The sequence below is a fragment of the Daktulosphaira vitifoliae genome, unplaced genomic scaffold (assembly GCF_025091365.1).
Source record: "Daktulosphaira vitifoliae isolate Bord-2020 unplaced genomic scaffold, ASM2509136v1 Scaffold_1, whole genome shotgun sequence".
Classification (NCBI taxonomy): domain Eukaryota; kingdom Metazoa; phylum Arthropoda; class Insecta; order Hemiptera; family Phylloxeridae; genus Daktulosphaira; species Daktulosphaira vitifoliae.
Window position 1 is genome coordinate 58,370,956 of NW_026099572.1, and position 12,028 is coordinate 58,382,983.

Below are 12,028 nucleotides of genomic sequence, written 5' to 3' on the forward strand. Positions count from 1 at the left end.
TGAAGATCTGAATTTAATAAAGAATTCAGAATTTTTCTATCTGATTTATTTTGATCAAACTAGTCGCGNATTCAGAATTTTTCTATCTGATTTATTTTGATCAAACCCTGTGTTGTCGTCGGTACATTTTAAGACGATATCGAATACAATTATTTTGCGTCAATACTTTATTTATTTAAAAGGAACAGTATAAATCTGAACGTAAGATATCTAAAAAGGTAAGTAAATTCATATTAACCCAATTATTTAGAATTAATAATCTGAGTAAAGAATGGTAAAGCAATAGATTCTTTTAAACATCATTTAATTTAATTATTAATAACTGTTAGTTCTTGGTCATATACTTCGACTGGGTGTCTGAGAGGAGGTCTCCACCACTCCATGAACGCCTCAGTATTCCCATTAAAGCACATACCAGTTAATATCACGTTTCGACTGGGTGTGAGATAGGAGGCCAAGACCCCGGCCACTACAAGAATAGCTCAGTGTTTAATACCTCTATGAGAGGAACTTAATACATATCTTTTTATATATACTTGTAGCGAGGTGTAATATATAGAAGTAATAAACACTTTTACGATTTAATAACAACTATACTATATTACAACGAACTAACAAATAACAAATAACAGCGAGAGACGAACTGTATTACAACGAACTAATAAATAACAGCGAGAAACGAAGCGCGTGTAAGACAGAATGCGTAAGTGATTGACTGATCGACTGACTGACTGGAGCGACGATCTTGCCCTTAAATAGTCAGAGGAATCTTCTAGAGGCGGCGTCGGAACTCTCTAGACATTCGACCGCCACACGCTTATGTAGAGCGACGAATCTTCTAGAGGCGGCGGCGGCCGGACATTCTAGAATATTCGACCGCCACATACTTGTCTTTACTGTTCTAAACCCTCGGACTCTACAACCTTGATAGAACTTCGTTGCTCCTGAATTGACCAAATCCCCAAATATCCAACATTGATCAAAAATACCCTAACCCCCTTTGTTATTTTTGTATTACTACAAAGTGGCGCCCAACAACGAGCTTAGTTAAATTTTACTAAGAGTTTTCTAAAAAAAATTACTCAGAAAAATCAAAGCATTATAAAAATTTTATAACTTTGATATACCAAAAATAAAAAGATAATTTTATTGATATAAAGAAAAAGTGTTTAATATTAATTTAAAAATAAAAATAATGTTCTGAAGAACTTTGAAGGAATTTAAAAATTGAGAATAAAATACATACTTGAATAAAAAGTAAATTTTATTGAGAATTGAATTTTAAAAATCGAGAATAAAAGATATACTTGAATTAAATTTAATTAATAGTATATTAAATTAAAAGAATTTATTAAATAAAAATTGAAAATAAAAAGCACTTGAACTAAAAAAGGGAATTAAAGTTAATTGAGATTAAAAGTCACTACTAAAAAAGTGAATTAAAATTATTCGAGTAAAATATATATATTTCAATTATATAGTGAAATAAAATCAGAGGAAAATACCCGAGTTTAAAGGAAAACAAAAAGTGAATATAGATAAAATTTTTTTTTTTAAATTGACCAAATGTCAGAGGAAATAGAAAAGATTGTAATAGAAGGAATCCCAGAATAATATAAAAAAACTTTAGAGTGCATAAATTCACTAAAAAAACTTGAGTTAATTAAAGAACTTGAAAATAGGAAATTAGTAACTGTTGGTACAGTATCAGACTTAAAAATAAGATTATTTTGGCATTTTTCTTTAAAAAATTTAAATCATAAAAACAATAGTGACCAAGTTTCATCTAAAGTAATTAATTATTATAACATGAATAAAAATTTATTTTTTAAACCAACTACTTTTTTGGGAGGTATAAACAAACGTGTAGACTTGTTTTTAAAAACATTTAATAGAGCAGCACTAATTAATAATTGGTCAGATGTTGATAAACCGCAATATTTAGTCGCATTTTTGCAAGGTGCAGCTCTTACCTTTTATGATAATATTAAATCAAATAAATTACTCTGGAATGATTTAGAAAAGAAATTTAGAGAAAAATTTGAGCCTATTACTCAATATAATATGTTACGTATTTTTTTAGGAAAAATAAAACAGTTAGATGATGGTCAAATGGTTGCTTATATTAATGATATGGAAGCTTTATGTAAGAGAATTAATAGTAATATGTTGGAGACTAAATTAGTAAGAAATGTAATGAAAGATTTTAAACCAAGTATTGCTAGATATGTTAGTATTCTTGATGATTGCAATTTAGAAGAGTTAAAAAGAAATATTCAAAAGTATGAAATGGTTGAATTTATGATCACTGGAGAAACAATTATGAGCCCATCTGAAATAAAACAGTCTATAATAAATGAAAAAATTAATCAAATAACTCAAAATAATGAAAATTATAATATTAAAAAATTAACTGAGGAATTGCAATGTTTAAAACAAAATCAAGAACAATTTTATAATGAATTCATTAACTTAATGCCGATCAAAAATCAATATCAAAGAGCTAGTAACATTAAGAGAAAAAGTATTACAATGCACTCGGGGCGAAGCGTTAAGCGTGATTCAAAGGGAACTGCCGTACGATTTAGTCATGATGGCTAAATCGTATTTCGAGTGTGGTTTATGTACTTCTTCTCTGCTTACTAGTAGAAGATTGGAGTCTTCTGTCGACCAAAGTGTGGACAGCAGATACAGTTCCGGAAGACATCAAAACAATAGAGTTGAAAAATTGTACCGAGCAGTTTGGTCCGAACATGAGTTCGTTGTTGGGAAAGGCATGGAAACGTTTGACCAAAAACTGGCGGAATATTCAAGTCGGGCAGCTCGTACGAGTTCTTCAGACGGAAGAACTCAACACGGGCGACAAGATTCAACCATCGTCGTTTCAACACACGACGACCACATCCATGTCACGCACACTTGTCCTAATACAAACGGAGCTTGTAGGTGTGCGTGGTGGAAAGCGTCAGCGTTCTCCAGCGCCTTTCTCCGACGAGAACTCCGACGACGAAGCCGAGTCGCTGATCTCACGGAAAGCGATTGGAAGGTAATCCTGGTAAGTAGAAAAATTTAACCGTACATTTTACTAAACTAATCATATAATTTTTGTATAGGGATATTTTAGTGGACAAGGAAGGACTGTCGTCCTCCTTGTCGTTGGAGGTAGACCCGCTCGAACTCTGTTACGAACTGAGGCTGTACCGTTGTCAAGAAATCAGGAATGTGGAAAAGAAGGAACTCTGGAAGCATACAATTCTTCATTTGAAGGGCACGAGCCTCCAGAACTCCGAGGACCACAATTATTTGAGAAAATTGACGAAAGTGACGTTGCGTTAGATCAAGTCGAGCGGGGAAGACTTCAAATGCGTACCGAAAAGAAGAAGAGATTAACAAAGGAAAACATTAGGTCTGCCTCTAACGAGTTGCTCCGTTCTCACACGACTTCACCTCCCCACTGTATATTTAGAACGCCTGAATATTTTAACAATGAACTTTTCAACGATCTCCACCCTCAGATCATATTAGCTACAAACGCGATTGATAAATGGTGTGGCATTTTAAATCATTGGTCTATGGAGGACTATGAGTTATTTTACTCTAATCCTTTGTGTACACCTTATATCAATGCCTATCAGTACAGTATTCACAACGCCTATTATTCGGTAGAATATTCGTTAATAATTGTGAATAGTTTGTAAATATTTCAGTTTTCAGACGATTCCAATAGTGTCACCAAATTTTTACCGAGACTATGCAATATTTTGAATAAAAAAATTCCAAAACTCAACACTATATTAATATTATCACCGACGTCGGCCGGAAAAAATTTTTTTTTCGATGCAGTGTGTTCTTATTTTTGAAATTACGGGGTCATTAGCAAGTTAAATAGATATAATACTTTCGGTTTTATGGAAGTAGCGGACAAACGCGTCGTATTGTGGAACGAACCTAATTATGAATCGTCCGAAATAGAAAAATTAAAAGAATGATTGGGTGGGGATACGTGCAGAGTTCAAGTTAAGTTTAAAGGCGATCAAACTGTACAAGGTCCACCCTTTATCATTTTAACAAATAACTATACACCATTAATTAACGACTCCACATTTAAACAACGCATTAAATGTTATCGGTGGAGAACGGCCTCGTTTCTGGCAGAATATGATAAGAAATTATATCCGTTAATGCTTTTTCCTTTGTTTAAATTATACAAAATTTTTTAATGAGTAATCATGTAAAATAGAAATAACAATTGTGTAAATATGTTTATTAAAAATAAAATGCCTATAACAAAAATAACAAAGTTATTTTTGTATTACTACAAAAATCATCAAAGACCATTGTTATATTTGTTATAATAATGTTATTATTTTATTAATTTACTAATTAAAGGTTAAATTATTATATAAAATTATAACTGTATATCAAAACTGTTATAACCATTATTATGATTCTATTGTACTTAAAATAAAATCAAGTAGTAAGTACAAATTGATCGAATGAACAGTACATAAACTGAGAGCCAGGTTAACGAGTGCAATATTGAACATTAATAATACCATAAGGTTCTATTTTGAGCTTTGAACTGTCCTAGTACTTATGAAAAAATACTGAGTAACTTATTAAACGCTGAACTTTCCCAGCACTCGTGGGTCGCTTGAACCGATCGTGAACCAAAATAATGCTACTCGGGTGTCTTATTACCATTGATAATAAAGGCTATATATCTGTGAATATCATCATAAAAAAACAAATAACTACTTGTTTTTGTAATCCCTTATATATATAATACAACGAGGTTCGAATCCGCCTGTGGTGAATAATATTTTGCATTTTTTTTTAGTTAGAAAAAAATTTTGAAATTATTTGATTTTTATCTCGTTTAGATTTAATAATTTCATTAAATATCAAGGTTCCCACCATTGTAGACTCCCATCGTAAGAAGAAATTTCTTATTTTTGTTAATATTATTTTATCATGTGGTTTTTTTTGTGGCTACAATTTATTTTCCCAACCTTCACTTGACCTACTTTTTTTAAATGATTACAATTCGTATTTAGTTGAAGATATTACCCTTAAAAATTGAAAAAAAATCCCTTATTCAAATAAAAACTAGCTTAACCAGCTTTTTCCATACAAACAATTAAAATCATTCATTTTTAATATTTTTAAAATATTTATTGTCAAATTAGATTTGATATGATAAATGTATTGAACAACAAAAGTAAATAATTTTACTTTGCATCAAAGCTAAAAACTTACAGCAAAATTTTAATTGTATCGAAATTTATACGAGTTATAAAAAAATATGCATAGTAATGACGTAGTTTTTTATTTTGTCATAAGTTTATAATTCAGATAAAAAATAATTAAAGTCTTTAAATTGCTAAAAGAAAATTTAAAACTTTCTACTTCAAAGGATCAGAACGTTTTTTTTTAACTATATATCGCTATTTTAAATATTCTTGTTTAATCGCTCGCTTATTTTAGTGAGTATTTATAACAATGATGCGTCATAGGAGACAATTATACGAAATTACTTGTAGTCTTCTGTTTATTATATAAAGAACTAGACACCGAATTTATAAAATTAGTTATTTTTAAATGACCCAAATTTGTTGTTGGAATATACAGTAGCCTAGAAATATTTTTTATTTTAGAAGCGAATATTCCCCTTATACGCCCCAACTTTGTAACACTATCTAAATTATATTACTAATTTTTCAAGCATTTTCACATAAATTTGTACTGGCTGTTGATGTGTTCGAAAAAACTTAGCAAATTCGCTCTCTATAAATTCGTTCATTATTGTTTTAAGCTTACTTTAAAAAGCGCGTGTTACGAGTACGCGCGGATGGAGTGAAACTTCATTCAACTGAAATTATATTAGGTATATATTGGGATAAAATTTTAAAAAATACACGTAAACTTTTTATTTTCATTTAAAATTAATTTATTTTATTTTTCTATGTGAAATAAGATATAATAGGCTTATGGTAACTGAAATAAGTGATGTAAGTTTTCGATTGAATGTTATTAATATATCGACTGAAAACTGCAACTGTTTTGGTTTCTGAAAATTGAGATTTTCACACAAAAATGTTTAATGGTTCTGATCTATCTTATGCGAAATTAACATTAAAGTCTCCGCTCAGAATCATGGGCAGTTTATCTTCTCTCCCCTGCCGAGTAATGCTGCACCTTCAGTAGTAAAAGTAAGCAGCGATCTATTTAAAAAAGAAACGATATCATCTATTTTTTGATTTGGTGAAATATAAACTGCTACAATGATGATGATTTCTTCCTTTTGTCTTAAACACTCAGCAACACAAAAATCACCAACTGGAGTACTTTTTGAACTAAATAACTGTGATTGTCCTATTGTCATCTCAATCGATGGAGTGACAATATTAACTATATCGTTATTACGATGATAAATAGCTACTCCTGCAAATCTGACGTTTGGTCGCTTATATTTAATGATATAATTAAAATTAGGGACTATAGTATTCTCGTTTTCATGTTCCCAAGTCTCGAAAAAAATTAACATTTTTGAATTTTGAAGGACTGTATCAAAGATGTCTAATAAATGAGCTTGGAGACTTTGAAATCATTTATTTGTTTGTTAATTGTGACTAAAGAGCGAGTGGAAAGTCTTGTAAATTCATCACGAAGGCGCCTCGTGGAATCAGATGTTTTCCTTCCATGATAAAACGTCAAATATTCATCATTTTTAGTAATAATGAACAGTCCGCGAAGATCAGTAACTCATGACAAAGCTACATATAGCAACAATTGCGCGTATCTTTTGACGTAATCATACACCACTTCAGTATACGTGTTTCCTTGCGATTTATGTATAGTCGTTGCACAAGCACAGATTACAGGCAAGTGAGAACACTTAACACAGATGGTTTTGCTTTGATTCAAATTTATGATAGATGATCTCCTAGAGATTGGAACTGCTATTCGGTTAATGTTATTTGCGGTCATACGACCAGTAACTATTCTCCTAATTTTATTTCCGATATTCGGACAACAAGGAAAATCGAGCCACATAACAATGACTTCCCTTGCTTCATTTCGTTTAAGATGGACTAGCTTCCCCACCGCACCATTTGCCAAACCGTCAGATACGTCAATATTGATTGTTATCAAATAATGGATATTTTTGACAAATATTGTTTCATATGGTAACCCACCTGTATCAATAAGTGACATATTATGGACTTTTTGTCGCAAGAGAGCTTCCTGATTTGTAAATGAACAACCAAAGTAAATATATTTTGTTGTTGAAACAACCTTTTCTCTGGCAGCGCTTAAAACCTGGTGGTTGTACTCATTAACTGAGTGATTCGTGATAAATATGCGAATTCCACTTGGACAAAGTATATCAATTTCAGCTTTAGGAAAAAATCGTGATTGTATTAGACTCAGTTCATGATCATCAAGCCTATCACCATTGCCAATTTTAGTCAGGATAGATGCGAATGGTACATTAGCCTGTTTCATGACTTGGTCTAACCCATAAAATTGGAGGCCCCTCCATAAAATTGGCCCAAAAATATTTCTTTTTTTGTGGCAGATAGATTGAAGTCGCTCGAACTGGTGGTAGCTGACGCAAGTCACCGATGAAAATAACATCCAATCCTTCAAAATTTTCCTTGAAATTGCCTGTGATTTGCTGGAGACGTTCGTTTATTTTGATTAACCATTCAGCGCCTATCATGCTTATTTCATCGATAATGATGACATTAACATATTTAAACAACGCGCGATATTGATATGTAATTTCAAAAGACAATGGCAGCAATTTAGATATTGATTTAGATAATTTAAATGTTGTATACTCTGTGGTTCCATTTATCGCAATTGCAGCTTTACCCGTTGAAGCACAAGTTATGTATGCATTACAGTAGCCATCGTTATCCGTATAACGGTTATAAATTTCCATCAGTAATTTTATAACAAACGTTTTTCCACACCCAGCAGGGTCAATGAAAAATATTTGGAATGAAACACGGTTTAAAGACAAAAGGTTACAAATTTCCTCCATCAAAATTCCTCTTTGCTTTACGCATAAGCTCATAAAAGTCATCATTATTCATTAAATTTTCTCGTTTCTTTGCAATAGTACCAAGTTTGTTCAATACAGCCAAACGAATGTCATTTTTTACGTTTGCATTATGATCATCGTACAACAACTCAAATGGATTAGGCTCTGGAAACATGTCTACCTCATGTGCTTCATCGTCGACGAGAAATTCTTCTTCACGACATAAATTCTTGCAAATCTCAATAGTTTTTTCAATGTCCAACGAAGCTACAAATTCTTTCTGACGACCTAAAATAATTTATTTTTGACTGTTATACATAGATATTATATATATATTGTATCTGTATATATATATCAATGAATTTAGTTTCAGCAAGTAATTCTTCATCTTCATTACGAAATGGAAAATGAAGGGTCACCATTTCTCTTTTATAATCGTTCAAGTCTTGAGCCATGTCATACTTTCTAAAACGAATAATGCGAGGCTGTTTTCTTTTTGTATACGAACTATCTGAGCAAACTGAGGGTCTATTTTTGAATCATCCGTTCACGAACGTATACATACAGATTTTATTTTATATGGGTATATAATGCGAACGTTGTTCATGAACACCTTCGGAACGTATGAAACATCGAACGGACGACCGTTTTTAGAACAATAAAAAACGTTCGTTCACAACGGATGATAGGAACCATCCGTTAGCGAACGGTCGAACGAACGGACGATCATTAATAACAATAGAAATGTTTGACCCTTACACTTGCCTTTTAGACAAACATATTTACCTAAAATATAATTTTGAATTAAAATCGTTTTAATTAAATAAATTCATTGAACAAATCAATTATTCGAAGAAGTAGCTATAATCGGAAATAGGGGAACTAAGGACCCCCAGTTTGAGTGAGATTTCCTAATTGACTTATGAACATAAAAAAAATATTTAATATATATTTTTATTAATAAAAATATATTTATTATAATAAATATTATTACAATTAATTATATTGTTATACAAAACATAAATTAGTTTAAAAAAATGATTGAAATTTACAAACAAAAATTTTGAAATGAAATGTTAAAAATTATTTTAAATAGTATTATTATATATATCTTATTATATAATAGAACAAGGAAAAAAACGCTTTTCTGGAAAAATTACTTAGCGTGCTCGAATTTTCAAAATTGTTTTTTTCAACAAAAGTACTCCAGGAATATTATTGGCGAGGGTCGGAAAATTTTTGCCGCTTGCCCGCGAGCGTTTTAAAATTTCGACCGTTTTTGAGAAAAACGCCAGCGTTTTACGACTTAAGGTTTGAAATTTTCATCAGACCCGCCCAATGACATTCCTGAGATATGATAAAAAATCCGTTCATTTTTCACCGTTTTACGAGCTTTTTTTTTTTTTTTTTAACCTTAATTATATGGTTTAATATGTATTTTTATTAGGACACTATTTTGCATTTGCACATAGCACTATATTTTATCGAGGAATATTATATGTTATATACAGGGTGTTCAGTAAGTCAGGAAACGGGTTTCTATTGTTCTCATTGTTACAAACAATGAGAACAATAGATACCCGTTTCCTGACTTACTGAACACCCTGTATAAATTTCAAAATGGTTATAATTATATAAGTTTGTACCTTCATTATCAGAACAGTACATAATTAATAATCTTTTTTTCTCATAACTGATGTATGAGTCTATGAGTTTCTCGTTTAAATTGGGATTCTTCTATGACAAGCATAGTTGTCCAACGTTAAATCGCAGTTACCAATAATTTTATAAAAATTAAATTTTTACATAGTCCCACGTATAATAACCTGCTAAATTTTTTTTTAATTATTCTACAATATAAACACAATTATTATAATTAGAATATTAATAATTTTTGTGTATATCAGGGGTGTATTTAAGGGAGATATGGGCTCCCCTTGAACCAGCGCTATCAATATTTTTTTAGGCAACTTCTAATAAATAAGGACCTAATGTCCTTTTTTCATCATTACTTTAATTTTTAGCAAAAAAAATTCTATAACATGTTTAACAAAGTAAAAAATATTAAATATCCTCCTAAAATAAATATTGAATAGGCCTAAAAGGAATACCTCATTAACAAACGTCATCCTTATACCCAATACATTTTACTATATTCTCTTTTTGTTTTTTCCTGATTTTAATAATAACATTTTTAATAAATTTTTGTTACACTGATTCTGATGTAATATCTTTTCTACAAAACACTTATCGTGCCCGGCGTAGCCGGGTACCCTTACCGGAATCAGTGGCCTACTTATGATAACGGCCCGAAGAAGCTTCTCGCCGAAAGCGCGTAAGGCTCGTAGGGCACCGGGTCTGGGGTGGAACAATAAGAATATACAATCCTTTAACTATATCATCCAATAGTTGATCATTAAATATTATTATTAACCCTTTAGCAGGCGCGTGCCTATTTTTAACGTATATAGTCGTGTGTGGATCAGACCCCATTTATAAAAAAGTATAAAATATGTATAAAAAAGTTCATTTTTTTTAATTCAAAGACATTATTTGTTACTATATGATATATAAATATGAATAAAAATTAAAAATTAAAAAATAAATAAATTACAAAATTATGTTCATTACTAAAAATTATATTACGAAAAAAAAAAACTTAATTTTCAAAATTTCATTAAAAAATTTTGCTTTGTAAAAAAATTATTTTAACTGCAAAATCTTATTTTTAAGACGGTAAACAAAAGCTTTATTATTTCAAAATGTATTTTAATTAATTTTTCTTGTATTTCTTTGAGCTCAAATACGGCTTATATTTATTAGTTTTATGTGTATTTACATTTATATAATCATTTTTCTGAATTGAATTTTTTTATTATTAATATTAAAATACATTTAATTATTATGATACGAGTATATACACATTTTCGTTCGTAGTAGCACATCGATTACCGATAATTAATGTGTCCACATTGCGACACGATGTATTTATTACATGTTTTGTTCTTATTTGTTCTGTATCATCGAGTAGTGGAAATTCTAAATAGATTATTTATTTTTATAACTTAATTGCACAGTCGGTGGCAGATCCACTTAATTCCAATTCCACAATATTATATCGATTATAACATTGCATTTATGATAAAACGATATTTTGAAAAAAATACAAGTCCAAAAAAAATTATAACGTCAAATGACCCATTTCAATTTTGATGAATATTTTAAGTCATACATTTTTTTTTCGAAGGTATTTATTTATGAAAATCGATTCAATATTACTATAAAAACCATCTTCTAAATTTATATCCATGTACACCTTTTATGCAATATAATACATCCGTTTTTATTTATGTGGGGGTATGCTAGACCCCCACGCGACTGTTAAGGTTTAAAAATTGTTAGGTATATTTATGTATGTATTTTATGTTATTATATTTATCTATATAATAAGTTGTTATTTTAACATTTATTTATTGAATCGTATAACATTAAATTTATACTTAAATTTCATGGGCATCTTACATAAAATTCGAGGTACCTCTTTGAAGAACTATACTTTTAATAATTAACGCAAATTATATTTTAAATATCAATTGAATATATATATTATATACTTATAAAAGTATTTATTTACTAAATGCAGAATGCATTTAAAGATTTATTCTTTAAATTCATTCGTAAAATACGATTAAAGATGCTTTTTAAAATTCATTCATAAAACGCGTTTCAAAATTATTGCAAGGTAACTTACAGCGCATCAATGATACATAATACTTATTTACTATCTCATTAAGTGCAGTAAAACCTTTTTTTGAAATAATTGAGTAAAAACAAAAATCACATCATTTAATACAATTCAGTAGTATAATAATGTATGGCAGCCATACCCCTCTGCCTTACATACCCCTCCCGCCCTAGTAGGGTGAGGGATGAAGGGGGGGGGATGGAGCAAACCCCTTGTATTCTAATCCGATG

The 12,028-nt window shown here is 30.3% G+C and overlaps 1 protein-coding gene across 1 annotated transcript; it reads left to right on the forward strand.

The window, feature by feature from the left end:
* The first annotated feature begins 699 nt into the window (after positions 1-699).
* Positions 700-3,698, forward strand: LOC126894711 (uncharacterized). Its single transcript, XM_050665917.1, has 4 exons — positions 700-703; positions 2,084-2,292; positions 2,504-3,055; positions 3,114-3,698. The coding sequence occupies exons 1-4, from the start codon at positions 700-702 to the stop codon at positions 3,696-3,698; spliced, it is 1,350 nt and encodes a 449-aa protein (XP_050521874.1).
* Positions 3,699-12,028: the final 8,330 nt, after the last annotated feature.